This window comes from Electrophorus electricus, chromosome 6 (assembly GCF_013358815.1).
Source record: "Electrophorus electricus isolate fEleEle1 chromosome 6, fEleEle1.pri, whole genome shotgun sequence".
NCBI classification, from domain to species: Eukaryota; Metazoa; Chordata; class Actinopteri; order Gymnotiformes; family Gymnotidae; genus Electrophorus; species Electrophorus electricus.
The window spans coordinates 15,981,097-16,000,510 of record NC_049540.1 but is presented as its reverse complement, the minus strand read 5'-3'; the positions used below and the strand labels follow the sequence as shown (position 1 = coordinate 16,000,510).

The following is a 19,414-nucleotide window of genomic DNA, read 5'->3' as shown; positions in this document are numbered from 1 at the left end:
GCTCTGCACTTTCATATGTTGCCTTCCAGTTGTGTGCTGGCCAATGCAGCAGTCGAATTGAATGGAACTCAAGTGGGCCCTAATGCCTTTTACGATCGCGGAGGTGCAATTGTGAAAGTGAGCCAGGCGGTGATCTGGGTGGCGACGCGAGGTCGAAATGCGAGGCGCTTCCCAAATTGAATGAAGCATTTCATTTGACGCGAGGTCAGAGAGTAGAGCGCGGTGGAGGATTTAACGGTGGCCGGTGACAATGCGCGCCGTCTTGGTTCGTTCGCAGGCCTCACCGAGTCTGTCCTTGCTGCTGCCTGCTCACGGGTCGGCCAGAAGGTTCTGCACTTGGACAGGTAAGGCTCTCGTGAGTTATTTTGTCACCAGGTAAGTACGAGTGCGTAACTGGGCAAAAAGGAGTCTGGTGTTTGAGGAACTGTTTTTGCTAGTTAATAAGATGTGTAGATTATGTTTGAATATTGTGAGTCTGACAATCATAGTGGAAAAAAAATTAAAGCTCATTTAAACTGTTACTCTTAGATGTGTTTTCCTCAAATCCTGTGGTTCTTAATGCTTTTGGCTGCATAGTGGTATTGCAATGGTATAATGCTGATTTGCAAAAACCTGGGTGGATTAGCAAGATTAGAACGAGTAACCTTGGAGTCATTCGCAAGTCTTGCTCAACCTCAAAATTCAGAAATGTGGATAATTTAGACAATTTGTAGACAGGATTTGAAAACTCTTCATCCCTTCTTCTCTCAGTGTTTAGTTTTAATACTGTCACTGTAATTGAGACCTTTAACACCCCCCACCCCCGTTTTATTCTACAGGAGAAACTATTATGCTGGAAATTGGGCGAGCTTCACGTTCAACAGCCTGCTGTCATGGATCCAAGAGTACAAGGTTTTTCACTCCTTTCTTCTGTGTAAACACAATGTTCAGGTAGTTCCCTGTCTAACGTCAACTTGAGAACTGTGGCATGCTGCTAAATCTGCTTTGGTGGTGGTGGGGGGAGTCCAGGCCCAGCAGGAGATGCCAAGCACCGAGTCAGACCAGGCATGGGTGGGTAAGATTGAGGAAGGAGAGGACATGCTGCCTCTCAGCTCCGTAGACTCCTCCATCATCAACCTGGAAGTTTTCTCTTACGCCAGGTAGCGTTTTTTTGCATTGGCTACATTTGCCTCCGTTTATAATTTTCTTTTTATAAGCCTTTTGTTGTTCAAGCATTTTCAGGATCAGTAAGCAGGGCTGGGTCTAAGCCAGCATTTCTGGCATATAAGCATTGCATTTCAACCTACTCTTTAAAATGAACTTCATCTGGCTTTGCCAGGTACAGCATTATTGCAGCTCCAGCAGTGTGCAGAAGTGAATTAGTGATGGCATAATTTGCTTTGGGAAGAAAATTCTCAAAAATGCAAATCACATTCCTTGTAAAACAGACACTTTTTGGTGTCCTTCTGTGATGGTGTTAAAAAAATCACATATCTTTGAGAACTTGGAAGTTCAATATCTTGTTCTCTTAATGGTGTTGATTTCCACATAGTGAGGAGTCTGAAGATGAGGAGGTGGTGACGCCGTCCGTGGCAAATAGCTTTCCTAAAGATTCTGAAGCAGCAAATGAAGAGCCCAGTGGCAGTTCTGTAGAACCCCAACACTCGGATTCTCCTGGCGACAGGACACAAGGTGCTGCTGAGCCTCCCAAACAAGAGACGGAGCCATCAGAGGCCTGCAAGAACAGACAAATGCCCGAGACCCAACAATCTAATCAGTCAGAAGAAAGTGACAAACAGGAGCAACCAATCACCAGGCCAGCTGAGGCACCTATAGAGTTGAACAAGAGGATAACCTATGCCAAGCTGTTGAAGGAGGGGCGCAGGTTTAACATCGATCTGGTATCTAAGGTGAGTGTAGGTGATTGCACCTGAAAACACCTAAATGTTTTCCTGAGATCCTTCAAACCTCAACCTGACCTGTTCAACTTGTTAACACTTTTGCAAAACCCTGGGAATGTGGGATATGTTGTTTCCTTAAAATAAGACTAGTATGTCAGTTTCTTTTAATGCCTTTCTGACCTCTTTGATTTTGATATACATTTTGTTCTCCTAAACATACATTCTAGTATTTTTAAGTGTATTAGTTAAATGTTTAAATGGTTATTTAAACTTTCTTGTTGCTTCCTACAAAGTAGTTCTTTCTTCCATTCTTTCATAGACACATCAAACTGAAGGATTCACTTCTTACCGATTGAACCTTTTTTACCAATTCTTACCGATTGAATCTTGCTGATTATTAGAATATAATAACACTATGTTATTAGAGGTCTGATGCAGTGAGTTGATTGTGACAGTAATGGGACTGGCATGACAGGTTGATCGTCATATCTGTAATAGAGTTGGAAGATGACAGCTGGGCTGCCTTGTTCTTGCTTTACAGCTGTTGTATTCGCGTGGATCGCTAGTGGACCTGCTAATCAAGTCCAACGTGAGCCGCTATGCGGAGTTCAAGAACGTCAATCGCATCCTCATCTGTCGCGATGGCAGGGTGAAGCAGGTACACAGACCACTTGCACACATACCAACATCCGATTGTTGTTTGTTTGATCCACAAAGTAGTATTTCATATTGGATAAAAATGTATGTGTGCTTTATGTGACTTTTCAATAGCAGGACGGGTATTTTCCACACAGAACCATTTTTTTTTTTTTGCTTTTCTTTTCTCAGACATTTTCACACAGTGGTCTAAAACCTCTTTCTGGTGAGAAGATGCCAGGGTCATTCTAATCTAAACGCATGCCGTGTTCACTGTTTACATGTGTGGACAATGCTTGTAGTGCTTGTGACTACTGAACTGAGGGATGATGGAAATAAAATGAAAGCGGTAGACGTTGAATCTTGGCCTGATATCCTAGGTGGGTTAAGGTTAGGGTTAGACATAACCTCATGATATTTAGAGACAAAAACTGCAATAATACAAATGAAGTACAGTAACACAAGTGTGAAACGAGGGTTGGAGAAGGTAGGATGTGACTGCTCATTTCACAGATCAGGGCGTGTATGCATATATACACATTTGTCAGGTCGTCCAAAACGTTACTCCCTTGTGCACAAGTAGCCTGTCCCTTTGGTTGGATGATTTCTAGGAGTGATGACAGTGGTGATAAGCTGGCAAACTCCCAAACACACTTCTAAACTCTTGGCTGTGATTTGTCGCTGTTCTACCCGCTGGGATGTCCCACCACATCCTCTACTGGACATGCTGGCTAGTATCGCGCAGCTTACCATAGCTTGGAGCCTCTTCTTCAGGCATGTCAAACAGAATTACCCGGTTTTGGACAAATATACCAGTATTCCTGACATCAGATATTATTTGCTTATATATTAGTTCCTTGTAGTTGTTGAATAGGCACAGCACAGGAGTGTGTCTTTTTGCTACTTTATAGGTGGTGTGTGAAATGTTTATTGTGACATAGTTTGCCTAGCCCAATATAAAAGAATGAATACCTGTCCTTTTCAATAATTAAAAATTGTTTACAAGTTACAAATGGACAGGCATTTGCAATATATTCAGCGTTAAATGGTTAGTAAACAAGATCGGGGCTTTTTTTAAATGATGTGCTGATTTATGTAATTATTCATTGCGACATTTTTCACATTGATGGTGGCTAAGTCCTTCAGCACTAAAATTATAACAAGTGAAGACACACAAAACTAGTTTAATTTTTAGGGAAATGACCCTTTAGCTGAACTTCCAATATGTAGCAGATTGTAGTTTGAACACTTCTAATACTTTCAGATGTGTTGTATGAGAGGTGAATTACTTGGGATGAAAATGCCAGTAAATGTATTTCTTTTTCACTTGGCTATAAATAGCTACTGTTTTGGGTTGTTTCTAGCCCTCAGACAACCACTGTTATGTTTTAGCATAATGTGTTGAATAATGTCTTTTCTTTGCTAGAGATTATACAGTGAAGGTGTTTTTCACTAAAGCTTTCTTTCTCTCTCTCTCTTTTCATGTGTCTTCTTTTCTTCCACCAACATATTTTTCTCTCTCTCTCTGTGTGTGTGTGTGTTTTGGACAAATCTTGTTTTGACCCATTTCTCCCCTCGCACCACATCACCTCTCAAATCCATTTTAATCAATTTGATCCCTTTTCCTCTACTTTCTCCCCTCCGAGGTCCCGTGTTCACGGGCCGATGTATTTGGCAGTAAACAGCTGAATGTGGTGGAGAAGCGCATGCTGATGAAGTTCCTCACGTTCTGTCTGGACTTTGAGCAGCACCCAGAGGAATTCCAGGGTATGACTCTCTCTTCCTCTGCCTCTCTCTTACCTCCCCATGCCTTTTGTCTCAAATGTGTGTATGTGTGTGTATATATATAGTTTCTCTCTTAATGCATAATATATATATATGTGTGTGTGTGTGTGTGTGTGTGTGTGTGTGTGTGTGTGTGTGTGTGTGTGTGTGTGTGTGTGTGTGTGTGTGTGTGTGTTTTGTTTGTGTCCTCATATAGCACCCTCATGGGATCCAAATGTTCAAGGGCTTCCATATAGATTCTAAATAAGTGCATTTATAGAATCAGTAGAAGTCACTTTCCCAATGCCAGAGTCTTGTTTTTGTTACATTTTGTATCCCAACTGCTGCTAAAATCCAAGTCAAAAGTGGTAGCTACTAGTGAGCCAAGCGCTACTAACTGGTTTTTATTCCTCCTCAACACATCATGCATTCAGGCTTCTCAGAGAAGCCATTCTGGGAGTTCCTGAAGAGTCAGAAACTTACAGAGAACCTGCAGCATTTTGTGTTGCACTCCATCTCCATGGCGGACCAAGAGATTCTGACTGAGGAGGGTCTGAAAGCCACGCAGCACTTCTTGCAATGCCTCGGTCGCTACGGCAACACGCCCTTCCTGTTCCCCTTGTACGGCCTGGGTGAGATTCCACAGTGCTTTTGCAGGTGAGGTGGCCTTGATGACTTCTTAAGTCAGAAGCATAAGCTGACACGTTTGTAGCTTCTCACATATTGTATAATTGTTTCCCCATCATCTAAAAAATGTTATGGTAGCTGCATATAATAAGCTAAATAATTAATTAAAACATTACAGTTAGGTTCCAACCTTAATTAACACACTAATGTTCAAATACTCCAATTATCCTCCTTGATTAGCTGTATAAGGTATGTTAGAAGTCTGTAGGGGGATAGAGCTAATGCACCTGAGAAAAATGCAACTGACTTTGAGTATGACTGCAGTGTAATTAATTTGGAGCACATCTGAGAAATCAAATCATTCTCCGTGCATAAAGCATATACAGATAAGCTCTCTCTCTATGCACAGACACATACCGACACAGGGCACTAAAGGACAAAGAAGGGCCAACCCTTTGCAGTGCTGTAAGTGGCTGCTTTTAGCAGTCCGACTCTGTGGGGATCAGTGCTGTAAAACTGTGGCACTTGGAGGCGAGGAGTCTTTAGGCCACTGCCACAGAGAAGAGGTGCTCCTGTCAGTGAGAAGAACTCTGGTAGAAGGCCAGTTTTAGAGAGCATATCTCCCCAAAGGTAATTTCAAGATAAACACCACATGCATCATGCATGTGGTGTTTATCTTGAAATTGCCCCATGGTATGCAAGGGACCATACAGTCTCTAAATTAGGACCTGTTGGATATCTCATGCTCCATAAAGATGGCCTGACTTCATATTACGTTTTTGGGACATATGAAAAACATTCGTAAAGTGTCTCAGATTTTTAGTCCGTACAGAAGATATTAACTAAAGTGTAGTCTTGGTAGCAGTTGTGTTAATTTCCAAAAGAGTGTCTGGTTCCCACAAAACATTTTAATGGAATTTAATAGTGTTAACCGGTTGGTTGGGATGGAGGCATAATTTCACAGTGGTGGTTTCATGTATCCAGGAAATGTTCTGTTGTCTGCAATTCGAGGCTAGGTAGATAGAATGTAAAGAAGTACCACTTTAACATGAACTTGGATGTCATATACAGTAGCAGGGTTTTTAAATACGGTCCACGTCTATAATACATTTTTCTGTCCTAGATATTACACGTAAGTTTGTCAAAATTCATTTCTCTTGCTGTTAGATATACACGTCCTAACCTACCAGAGGATAAAAGCTCGGCGTGAGAATCTTAATGTGATCCCTCCGCTGTGCAGCAGGTCATTTAGCATTTTTGATTTTCCACCAATCGCCGGGGCTGACGTTCAGATAAGTGCGAGCATGTCTGGTCTCAGTCCAGCCTGCAGGTTTTCAGTTAGACACTCCAGAACCTGTTGTCCCACCCTCGGGGCAACGAAAACTTTTTTTTTGTTTTGTTTTTTTTGGTGGTGGTGGGGGGGGGGGGGGGTTTATGTCGCATTTAACCCACGCCTGTTCGATTGATATATTAGCATATTCGCCTCATATTAGTATAAACGTCGCCATGTATTCAATCATGACTTGCGGTCAGTGTAAGCTACTGCAGGACAGGCGAATGTAATAGAACAAGGAGAGCAGCGAGTAGGAGAATGACGGAGGGGCTGCAAAACGAAAAGGCAGGGACCTCGAGAGGCGACCGAAGCGAGGGATAGAGAGACAGAAGTCGGCGTGAGAGGTGGTGAGGAGGCGGGGTCATCCATCAAGCTGATACCTGTTCGCAGGTGATGGATGGATGGACGGCGGCGCAAACTCAATAATGCTCACTCTCTCGGGTTATTCACAGATCAGCGAGCAGCGCCGCTAATAAAGTGATGAAATGCTTTGCTGTCCTTGCCCGCATTATCCCTCAAGTTTTGACAGCGAAGACTCTTTTTAATTTTCAAATAACCTTTGGCGCTGCTGGCTTTCTTATTTCCCATTACGTTCGCTGGCCCTTCCCCGACAGCTAGGAGCGCGCAGTTTGAGAGAATGCGATTCATTTAGTCTTGTAAATGCATCCGGTCGTGGCAGCTTTTGATTTGCAACCTCTAGCGCCACGCTTCAATCACACAACATTCAAAAAAAAACAAAAAAAAAACCAAAAACAAAACAAAACAAAAAAAAAACAGATTGAGAGGACGAGGAAATGCATTAATTAGAACCAATGATTGTCATTTCCAACATTAGCTCACAAATCAGATTTCCTCGGTGTAATTTTTTCTTCATCCACCTCGTCATCTCGGGGCGCAATAAACATCTAATTTATTCTGATCGGAGTGGGATTTAATTTTCGGCGAGAACGGCTGGCCAGGCAGCATGGCGCTTTGTTTTCTTTTAATTATTGGCCAACCATTAGCCCCCCACTCTGGCGCGCAGCACCCCAGATTACAAGCGCGTTTTGTGAACAGCGATCCTGACAGGTGAGTGGTCTTTGCAGCGCACGGTAATTCTGTTTGTTTAGCTCCTCCTGGATCGCGGAGGATTTACTGTTGACGCACGCAGAAAAAGTGATTGTAAACCACTTGGCTGTTACTCGTCATGAATTCTCCTGACGACTTTTGGCTTGAGAGGGACGGAAGTACCAGTGGCTTTAACTTCATTATGAAGGCCTAATCGAGAGGCATGCCTGTCTCACCTTCACTAACGTGTACATTTTGAAACGTCTAAAGAGACATGCAGTCACCGGATTCTAAATCACGGATATGCAATCTTCTCTGCAGAGGGACATTGCGGAAGCTGGTATACATTCCAGCAGTACAGGAGTGCACCTGCTTCCACTTACTTAATCAGTTGGCCTTGGTCTTCAAACATCTGATTAGCTGTCGTGTGTGTGTGTGTGTGTGTGTGTGTGTGTGTGTGTGTGTGTGTGTTCGGTCCTGCTTGGTGGAACAAAAACTTGCTGTTTGAATTTTTCATTTACAGACATTTGACCATTAGATCTCAGTCCCAGTAACACCAACGTGCAAAGTTGAGGCAAAGTGTCTTCATGAGTAAAGACAATGAATCTTAATTACCTGATGTATATAAGGAGGTGTTAACCTCTTTAGTTCAAGCTAATTCCTTAGTTATTAATCTTGGGGAGTATTATTCAGCAACTACTATGAATTATTGAGTGACTACATTGGAACTGGTATGAAAGGTATGTAGTTAATACAGTGAGCACTCATCAGTGGACTTTTATGGACCCGGAGTGGTGTTAACCTTAGAATACTCAAATCTCACATTCCACTGCCTTTTCACAGCTGCACAAAATAAAGTAAAACACAAATGTGCTGTTGTCATGCACTATTGTGTTTAGTATAACTGTTTCACAGGTATGAGGTGAATAATATAATTGGTTGAGATGATAGTAATTAATCACCCTACCCTCCTATTTATATTCTTCACACGGCACATAATGCATGTGATGGTATTATGAAAAATGCTTAGTGCTTATGAACTCATGTCCTTGTAAAATGTACCAGGCCATTGTGATTGGCTGCAGAAGATGGTAATTGGCCATGCCCTTTGGAGAAAGCATGTGTTTGCCTACACCTTTCCATGGTGGTACCTATAACGGAGCATAGGCCAGACCAGACTCTTTTTAAGGTTGATTTTCGGTCCTCCTCTTGAAGGAACAAGGTTGATGGGCACAGGGACAGAAACTCAAAAAATGTCCACTAGCTCAATTTTTGATCATTGATGTCCATGTTTGCTTGTTTGTCCCCTAACCCTCATTGTCCATGATGGAACAATCTACTTATCTTAACAAACTTGTATTTGTACTGGATTACAGCCTGTGGGTATACCTAGCCATTATGTGGTTCTGATATTTCATCATTACCGTCCCATCACGTTCCCGTGGACTTAAAAACAAGGCAGCTTCCGCACTTGTAAGGCTCCGTTCAATTTATTTTGGGCTTGAGTGCGATGTTGCTGGTAGAGCCTGCAGCTTATTTGAGCTTCTTGTTACATTACCTTTTAATTACAGAAATAACTAGTTGGAGGCAGTTGTTTTGTGGGGATTTGGGTGAAGGGGAGGGTTAGGTGATGAGAAGGGGGGAGTTGTCGAAGATTTATTTTGGATGTGACCTTCTCCACACTCGCTGCAGCTGTAATCAGTGGAATTAATAGCATAATCAAATTATACACAAACTCATAAATCATCGGTGAGGGCGCTGTCATGGCATCGGGCTATTAATGGCCCCCATTGTTTTGCTAGCGTATTAAAAAATCACGTCCCCTGATTCCCGCCTTGATAGGAACTGAAATGCCATTTAGAGGCTATAAAGACCGAGGGCTTGTACGGGGGTACCGGATTTTCACAACTGTTAATTTAGCCCCGTGATGGCGCGCGATGTTGCAGGGGCGAACGGCGGGGCACGGGGAGGGGAAGAAGATGGCGGCCCCCCTGAGCTCTGCCATCGTGGCCGATGGCGTGCAGTTAATTAGAGTAATATCATCTTAAACGTCTGTCAGTTAGGGTTAATGACATCAAAGGACTTTCCCCCTCCGTTTCTGCGGGCTTCTGTGGAGGACATGAGATGGGCCCAGATGATTACTGGCAGGTTGAGCCTCTCTTTCCCTAGTGCTTTATTAAGATGCCATGTCTTTAGATTAATTTGTGGGGACAGAGGCATTTTAGCAGCCCCCCCACTTTATCTTCTAAGACCATAGACTATGGGAATGACTGGGTGTATCTATTTCTTCTATCTCTTCGTCTGTTTCTTTAGACCTTTTCTCCATGTAGATCTGACATGCAGCCTCTGTAATTCCCTCATTTCATGAAGGTGGCTCTCCTGGGTGAACCAGGACCGTATTCCAAGTTGCTCATATCCAGCTGGTTTTGCATTTGCTGAGCCTGGTTCAATGGACGGGGGGAATTTAGTGTTAATCTTATGTAACTCTGCTGGAATAAAGGGGCTGTTATTCCTACTTATTGATCAAAGTGATTAAATTTGCTCCTTGTTGTTTGAGCTGCCACAACCCCTTTACCACAGAATAAAAAAGCTGCAACAAAAAGTGTGAAATAAGCTAACTAATGTTTCTGGTGACATTTTGCCCCATCATATTAATTGGACTTTTTTTTTTTTTTAAGTGTAGATGGGGTGATCAGATCCTTTGTTGCCTTTAATGTCATGCTATCACTTATAATTATGGGTGTTTGCCAGATGTTTCCAAATTCAGTGTAATGTGTCTGTACCTAAATGTGTGTCTGTGTGGGTGGGTCGGTCGGTCCCTGTTTCTTTTTTTCCAGAATGTGTGCTGTCTTTGGTGGGATTTATTGCCTGCGACATTCCGTACAGTGCCTGGTTGTGGACAAGGAATCGGGCAAGTAAGTAGCTCACCATCGATCCACCACCTACACCGACTTCGCTGTGACACAAATACTAAAACAAAAGAACAAGAAAACATGCCACAACCCCCCTTCAAACAAGTGGGGGAAAAAAAAGATAAAAATCAAGGAGACAGCAGACTTGGCCTTCATCCTAGCTCATCTAGTCTAGGTTAGGGCTCAACTTTGACTGGAGTTCTTTTGTAAACAGGTCCCTCGGAAACAAAGCAAAAAGAAAGTAAGAGAGTGAGTTGGTGAGGGGGCAAGGGTTTTGAGGGGGAGGGGGGGGGGCTCAGAATTATAGATATGGAATTAATTTTCTGGGAGACAGCAGTGCACAGCCCCCCTGAAGCAGCCGAGCTCGGAAGACAAATCACGGACCCTGCCACTTGGGCCAGCGATGAGTGATGCTGCTTTTTCCTTGTGGCCTTACCTTCACTAATTGATTTTCATCTGAAGACAAAAAAGCCCTCTGTTGCTGCCTCTTAAAAAATGAGAGTTCATCTCCAGTCTCCCTTGATTAATCTGTGCTGATAATGTGCGTCAGGCCTCACCAGAAAGGCCCTTAATGAGTTTCAAAGGTGGATTGTTGTCATAAACTAGGTTAGATCTGAGCTTTTTTTTTTTTTTTCCTTTTCCCTGCTCCACCCCTCCCCCGTTTTCTCTCTCATTTCTGTTCGCTCCCTGGCTGCATCTCGGGTGAAATATTGAGTTTCTTTCATCTTGGTGGTGGGTGTTGCCACCAGGGGTGAGGTTGGGGGGGTTTCTGTGGATGTAGATTGTGGACAGGGAAAGGTGCATACAGTTGTCTCTCCCCTGCTAGGGTGAAGGCCCAGAGAACGAGATGTTCAATCCAGAGACCAAAAACAGCCCTGTGCTCGTGAGTGACTAGAGAACCGTCACACTGAAACACCTGACTTTGACTTCCTGTCCTCTTCACGGAGAGCATAAAGAGCTCTCAAGCTCGTAGGTGACTGTCTCCCTCCCTAGTTTCATTTGACAGAGGTCATCTCGATATATATGATGTGACCCTGGCAGAGCCTGTTTGCTCGCCCTTCGTTCCTCCACTGCTGCCGCCTGCTTGAGCGGTGTTGCGGCTAACTGGTCTTCAGGACTTAACGTGGCATATGAAAAACTGATGAAGACAACCATGACGAACAGACACGGCTCCCCAGCCCTTCCACCTCTCCGACTCGCTTATCAGTGCCAGAAAGTCCAAGAGGTGCTCTGTGACATGGGCCCCCGCAGGTTTTCAAGGCAAGCTGCACAGTCCAAACGCCTGGACAAGAACCAAGCCCTGCCGGCCGGCACTGCCCATATGTGCAGGGAGGGTCCCGGGTGAGCGCTGGACGGGCTCCAAGCTGCCGTGTCAATCAGGTCCTGAAATCAGTTCCGTAGAGCTCCGTCAGAGAATCGCTGCCCTCTGCCAGAGGCACCCAGTTGTCGGCTCGACCCAGCTCGTGCCATACATCAGTGGGGGTGGGGGGTGCAGGGGGGAAAGAAAAAGTTCCATGAAGGTGAAGAGGTATAAAAAAAAAAAGAAGAGTTGGCAAGGTGTCTGGCAGGCTGAACAATGATTTTAATTTCCCCAGCATCATAAATTACGTCCCTATGTCTTCTCTTATTACAGGCATAAAGCTGAAAAGGGTAGAGCTAGATTAATAATACAGCAGAGGATTATGGGGCCTCGGAGCCCACCTGCCACTTGGCGTGGAGGTGGGCCCGATGGCGGCCCGACTTGTTAGCGCAGGCGACAGTCGCCTCAATCACGCGTCCAATCCCATTTGTCCCGCTCCTCTTATCTCTTGCCTCATCAGCGTGACTCGATCGCTCCACTCGGTTACGCTGATTGGCCCTGTCACTCTGGGTTACTGACTCAGAACAGCTGTCTGTCTCCGGTTCTCACTTCTTTGCCACGGGCTTTTATCTCGCAGACCTGTTTTGGTAGTACCTCACCTCCAGGCTTCATCTGAGACCTTACCTCAGCTCAGACCTCAGGGTTCACCTGAGACCTCAGCTCAGACCTCAGGCTTCACCTCAGGCTTCACCTCAAATTTAGAGACCTGTTAAGCACATTATTTGTAGTTATGATCATAATTAACTCTGCACCAGGTGATAACATTAGTAAAGCTTATTCCTCATATAATAATTTTATGCTCAAACACACTAGTACTTTAACCGATTTTCAATTTAAAATTGAATGCCCACATTTCATGCTTTATTTGCCAAGAGAAAATAAGCTCTCAGCTGTGCCATCCATCATGACGTCATTTTGCATACTGCCCATGATTGATTTAGTCTAAACTAAACAGTGTTTGTTGGGAAGTATGTAAAAGTCAAATGAGTTTGGACGCATGTGCCGTCGGGAACAAGGTTAACGCTCTGATTGGCTCAGAGGCCACCAGTGCTTTATGAGAGGTATTTATGAACAGTTTTGATGATCTAGAAAGCAGGACCTGGCCTTGGGGCCAAATGAAACCCAGTGATTAGCACTATATCAACATTTTATGAATGCTGACAGAAGACACTTCTGTATGTATAAATATGGGTCCTCCTGGGACTGAGCTTTGTACAGTACACAGTAATGGGGAAAGCAGCAGACCTGCAGTGTTTGACAGTCTCCAAGCTTCAAGCTCCAAAGGGAAGCTGATGGCATGTAATCGAGTCCTTGCTGCTGGTGTTAGAAGAGCATGGACTCTGAGTGTGGTGGGAGGTCAGATATTTGTCAAAGATGGCCAATTCTTAAAGAAACTGTTAGTCTTTTCTTGGAAGCAGAGGTAAATGCATAAGTGGTCCTGTAAGCCTGCTGTGTGCATACATACGTGTGTGTGCGCATGCATGCACACCTCATGTATGCATCTTGCTGGCACTCACCCCTCAGGTATGCTGGGCCTGTGGAGTGTATCCCATATCGCCCATGTTCATTATGTCTGCTAGCGATTGATTGGAAAGCCCTCGTCTTCCTCCACCAGTTCCTCTCCACAAATAAATCTTCATTTACGTAAACAGATCTGTCCTGGAGTCAGTCCGGCATGCAGACGCGCGTGGGCGGAGGGAAGATTGTTCTGAGGGCCGCTCTTTTTGTCGGGGGAGCGAGGTGCTCGCCTGGCCCTTTATTGTGATGTGAAAGTCCATTTCAAGGATGTCAGCCGTAGCCCATTAGTTTGGATAATGAGCCCTATAAAGAACATTTATAACTCTTGACATAACAAGCCGACAGATTCCCCTTCATTCCCCTTTCTTCTTCCTGTCTCTCTCTCTCTCTCTCGTGTGTGTGTGTGTGTGTGCGTGTGTCAGAAGAGCAAGAAGGTCACAGGTTTGCCCCTAGATTTGTGCTAACACTTTTATAGCAAAACTTCAGTCCAACAGAGAGATTTTCACTATATCTCCTGTTGCTCTGTGGGCCTTCTCTCACTCTTAAAATAGCATATAAATCTAACCACGTATTGAATTTATTCAGTTTTTCCTGACTTTTAATGAATTGTCACTTGTAGTGGTGAGTCAAGGACCTTCAACTGGAGAGCCTTAAACCAACTAATTTCAGTGACCATCTCAAGGCGCATTTGGCCTGTCACTCGCCCATTCTGCTCTGTGACTCGCCCATTCCGCCGTTTGTCTTGATAGGTGTAAAGCTGTAATTGACACGCATGGCCAGCGAATCAGCTGCAACCATTTTGTGGTGGAGGACAGCTACATCAGAGAGGAGCAGAGGACGAAGACCTCACACAGGTGGGCGGGGGGAGGGGTGGAGCCTTTTTTTTCCCCCTCACTGGCAGCTTTCATGTGCCAGTCAATAACGTACTTGAGACAGATGTGATAACCACAGAGAGACGGCCGGGCAGAATTTACTGCTGTAAATCGATCCCTCTTGTGTTGACGCAGAGTACATTGTAATCCAACACACTCCACTCAGCTCAGTAGTGAAATTACACCGGATCCACATGCCTATTTTATTTATTTATTTATTTATTTTTATTTTTTTGGGTGGTTTTGTTTTGTTTTTAGCAGCAATCAAGGCTAAATTAGAATGGCACAAATCATGCAGGTTAAAGTTACACAATTATTGTTGTCTTTTGAGCCATTTCGTGGTGGCAGTGATATGCAGCTGTGACTTTAATGGAGAATGGTACTGTGGACTGCTCAGTCAAGCACGTTCATCAGCTACCAACTACCAAGAAAGGATCAAGCAGCTATCATTCAACCCTTGTTTTATATCTATTATTTGAAGATTATATTGTTTCTTTGCAGTTTTTACCAAAACCATAAGTTTTATTTATTCAAATATTAACATTTTATACTTTATTCCTGTTTGACTACTATTGGTGAATAAATCTAAAGGATAAGGGTACTTTAAGAACTTTTGTGAACTTTGTCAGAATATGGTGCATATTTGGATGTGTTCTGCAGCAGAATAAATTGACTTATTTTATTTTTATAGACTCAGAATGCTGCTGTATGTTTTTAAATACTGAACAAAAGTGCCAGTTCAGAGACGTCACACCTTTATATGGTCGACGTTAATTGCAACCTCTATAAATTGTAATGGACCAAATTAGATTTAGAGTTTTACTTTCTCCCTTCTCCATCATGCCCTCACTCATTAATCTCTATAACCCTAAACTATTTATGTGTAATCTTCATAAACCTTTTCTTCTTTTTTTCCTGACTTGTATTATTGTTTCTTTAATAAAACATTGATATTGATTTTTTTTTTTTTTTTTTTTTAATTGGTTGGATGTAAATGTATTTGTGTGTGTGTGTGTGTGTGTGTGTGTGTGTGTGTGTGATCTCAGGCAGATCTCCAGAGCAGTGGTCATCACAGACCGATCGGTTTTGTCCTACGAGTCTGATCAGCAGGTACTTGTTTGTGGGAGGGTGCGTCTGTCTGCCTGTATATCTCGCTGGCTGGCTCTTCTTTTCATTCTCTTTTTCATCGTACTCTGTGGAACCCCCCTTCTTAATCGCAAACAAAAGGAGGCCCATCACAACAAAAGCACCCTCTCGCATATCCATACACGCATTTAAATTCAGCCATCTTCTCCTTGGCCGTCTGTGTTTGTGGGCGTGCGCGTTTCCTGCCAGCCTTGCGCTACTGCCGTGCAACTTGTCCTGCCTTGCGTCGTTTCTTTATGCCGCCCATCACATTTGTATGGATTCCTGGGACGTGTCCAAGAGTCAGCAGGCAAAGAAGGAACAAAACATCAGAGCCGATTTGTGGGATCGTTACCGCGGTTTTGACGTCGCGCTCGCGAGCATTACATTCCAAAGTGAATTATGAGGAGGAAGAAAAGCGGTTCAGTGAAAGGCGCGTAATGCAGCGCTCTCTAACCGCTTTGGAATTTGATGAATTAATCGGAGTGCCAGGAGAATGAAAGGTGACGTGCTAGCATCCGCCGAGGCTAATTTGAGTGCCAGAGATACGGACGGTGGATATAGGTCTCATAGATGAAGAGGACACGAGAATCAAGGTTGATGAATTCAATATGGAATTTGCATTTGAATTTGGATTTGAATAGAGGCCCTACACTCATTCAATTGGCTCGCAGCCTGGCCTGGTTTGATCTCCATCAAATACCTGCGATTCAGTGTCGCGCGCGCGCGCGCGCACACACACACACACACACACACACTGTTGTGCGCACACAGACTTGTGCACACAAAGCGTAGGTAATTTATGCTCATTAGACTCGGCAGAAATTCGTATCTGCTTCCTGACGCAGTGTGAAAATGAAATATTACATGACTGTGTGACAACATAATTAAATATTAAGGCTAGTTTTAATTAGCTGCTCATTCGTTGCAATTACATTCATGAGAGGGGGATAAAGTTGCTTTTTGAACTTTTATTTTTTCCCTCCTGGAGAGCATAGGTGTGTTCACTTGATTTGAAAAGCTGTTCTTAGTTTAATTGAAAAAGGAAGAGCGATATGAAAATGTCTCGAGTTGTGTAACAGGATTATGTGGATGTCGTTTGGTTTGCAAAGTGTTTAGCTAACAGGATTTTTCTGTCTCTCGCCCACTTCATTATTCAAGTGCAGCTGCTGTGTATATGGACCTTTTGTTGGCACATGTAATTCAGTTGCTGCTGGAAGAAGTGTGTGTGCATGCATGTGTGTGCATGAGAGAAAGAGGGAGTGTGAATGCCTGAATGTCCCTATGCCTTTGTGTGCAGATCTCACTGGTGACTGTGCCTCCTCTTGAGTTCTCTTCTCCAGCCGTGAGGGCAGTGGAGCTAAGCTCCTCGTCCATGACCTGCATGCCTGGCACCTGTAAGCCTCCACCCACCGTCACCACGAGGACACAAAACACGAGCCAAGATTTGCACTACATTGCTGAGATGTACCATCTAGTGTAGTTTGGTTTTCATTTACCAGAGGCCTGCTGAAAACTAATTAATGTTGCTTGAGGCAATTTTGCCCAAAATTCCCCTGTGGTCATTCAAGACATCTGTGGTTTGATTTCCAAAGCCTAACTGCAGTAAACGAATAATTCGGTACAGTAAGTTCACTAACCTCATTTAGATGCACTCCTGAGTACATTTTAACCCATATGTGAGGGAGAATGGTGTCACTGAGGATAAATAGGTTCACAAGTACATGACCCACATTTATTTGGTGCAGTATCAAGTGAAATGTTTGCTAACCAGTGGCCCTTAAAAGTGGCTGTGGTTCTGTAGCATGCACCTAAGGTGGTGCTGCTCTCGCCATGCCAACTGCTTCCGCCTGCTCTCGCCACTGACAACTTTGCCATTAACTCCATTGTTATTTATGGAAGTTATTCTTTTTGTTACACTGACATAATTTTGCCATCAATCATGGTGGGAGAGGAGAGAGGCTTCGGGCAGAGATGGATCGGCAGTCTTGGCACAGGGCCCCGGCCGCCGGCTCCGTCTTGATGTGGGGAATGAGGAGCTTAATCAGCGGAACTTCACTTCCTCTCACTGGGAATTGACTTGGTGCTGAAGGGGGGTGGGGGTGGAGTCTCAGTGTAGAACTAGAGCTTGCACCCCTCACTCTCAGATTCCCAGATGAGGAGACAGGAGTCACTCTTCTTTTAAGTAATCCAGCTTCTTCATCGGCACATAACTCACAATCGCTTTGGACATTGGTGAGGATAACAGGCAGTCTCCGAGAAGATGGCAGCAAGTATTTATCACATGATTGTTCTTGGCCACCATTTTACCAGTGCTATTGAGTAAATGTCTGTGTAGAATCTAAAGGGCACACTCTAAACAAAGCTTCATTTTTTAAAAGGTTATTGGTCAGTGTTTAGACATGTTGACAAGATAACATCTGAATAGCAGATATTTAAAATATTAAAAGCTGCCGTAGAATGCATTTATTCAGTATCTTTAAATTGTTCTCTGAGGTGTATAAAGACGTTATGTGACTTTATTCTGGGTGAAAAATGCCCAGATGCTATTTTACACACCTATTTACAACCCTATGATTTAGGCCTAGAATGAAACAAGCTATTTTTTTACAACCCCATTTTTGTGAGTTTATAAATAATTGATGAGCTGTACTCTGATTGGCTGATGTAAAGCGATTCTAACTGTCAGAGGTGAACTGTAGTGTTTAGTAATCCAACCATGTTTGAGCCTGCATCGGAAGCTCACAATTCTCACACACATCTGATTTTAACAGATTGATTAGGTAGACGTCTTGTCAAATGACAATCGTTTCTGCTTCAGTGGCGGACAAGCTAGTGTTAGCTAGAAGGAGCCAGTTAGCTAGCTACCTATACAGTAGGATAACCTCTAGGTTATGTCTTGTTGATAAATTAGCTATGTATTGGTTAAAATTTTACCTGATAAGTGAATTGGCAAAGATGCATCTACAATATAAGACGTATAACACCAATACAGGCTATTTCTTTGAATGCGATAGAAACAAAAATATGAACCTCAATGTAAAGAAGATAACTAGCTTAGCTAGGTTGTCATAGCCTTTTAGTTAGCTATGCTAGCTAGTTATTTACAGCTTGCTAGTAGCTAACATTTACTTAAAATAGCTACTTGCTTTTGACACCTAGGGTAACAACACAACAAAGTAAATTATACTTACCAGCTCACCGTAAAATTTTCTATGTAAGATGATCTGGCTTCAACCGACAAAAAGTGATTAAAATCACATAGTGTGGCTAGCTAAGTACTTAAAGGTTTAAGTCAGGGTTGTGATGCCACTAAAGTTGCAACTGCCTCTCTTCCGTGTCAAATGCTAAGCGAAGCCTTCTCAATATTGTCTATGGTTTAAGAAAATGGAGTGAAATGTGCAGAGCAAACTAACAACTTGTCTGGGGTCCTGTTAAATATGAACATCAACCAAGCCCATTAATCCAGTGTTATTCTTTTATTCTTCACAGTACCTAAAGAACTGCAGATTTTAGAGACATAAATTTTATTCACTCAAGACAGTTTAGGATTGTTTGAATTGGTCCGTTTTGCAACCTTGTTTTGCTTATGTGGGATTTACATTTAAAGGAGGTGACAATAGAGTTTGAGGTTCACGCTACATCAGTTCTATGTACCAAACTCCTTATTCAAATAGGGCAAGGTAAAAGCATTTCCATTTTGTGGCACATTAAACAAATATTAGCTTGGTTAAGGGTAAAAAAATGTGATGGACTTTTATAAATTAGCTTTTTTTAAATGAAACATTTAGGGAAATATCTTTTTATGCAAACTCTTTATAGCATATAAAAAAGCTTTCATAATTGATTTTATGCAGTGAAACTGTTTATGCATATGAGCCAATGTTAATTTGAATTTTAGGTAGTGTCTTCTGTTGGGAGTATATTTTATGGCCCAACACACGAATGTAGATAAAATCCTTTAAGCTTGTGTCTGCCTTGGCTCTATACCGGCCATCGTTTTTGCAGAGCTTCCACTTTCTGGTTGAGGCAAGAGTAATCCTCCAAACTCAGTAATGTCTTCCAAGTCCTCAGAATCTTTAGAGAAGACTCACTTCTTGTCCCAGTTGAGAGGACTCTGTCTGTACTTACACCCACATATACTGCCTTCCCTGCCACACACATAGTTTGTGCTTCCCTACTGGTAATTGTTATTTGATCCTTGCATGCACAGACAACCTCTTTAATGTTCACATACAATGCTGTACTCCAAACCTGTAAGGGGAGAATACAAAAAGTGATGAGGCCTTTGAATCTGAGCATGGGGGATTGGGCAGATTATTGCCACAGATCAGGCTTCT

General features: G+C 43.2%; 1 protein-coding gene across 1 annotated transcript in view; it reads left to right on the top strand.

Annotated features, from left to right (window-relative positions):
* chm (CHM Rab escort protein) overlaps positions 1-19,414 on the top strand; it is a 31,301-nt gene that overhangs the window by 6,115 nt on the left and 5,772 nt on the right. The window contains exons 2-12 of the mRNA XM_027027232.2: positions 278-344; positions 819-891; positions 1,009-1,139; positions 1,532-1,889; positions 2,422-2,538; positions 4,163-4,283; positions 4,715-4,937; positions 10,125-10,202; positions 13,827-13,931; positions 14,996-15,059; positions 16,375-16,471. Coding sequence (XP_026883033.1) covers positions 278-344; positions 819-891; positions 1,009-1,139; positions 1,532-1,889; positions 2,422-2,538; positions 4,163-4,283; positions 4,715-4,937; positions 10,125-10,202; positions 13,827-13,931; positions 14,996-15,059; positions 16,375-16,471 — 1,434 coding nt within the window. The remainder of the gene's footprint in view (positions 1-277; positions 345-818; positions 892-1,008; positions 1,140-1,531; positions 1,890-2,421; positions 2,539-4,162; positions 4,284-4,714; positions 4,938-10,124; positions 10,203-13,826; positions 13,932-14,995; positions 15,060-16,374; positions 16,472-19,414) is intronic.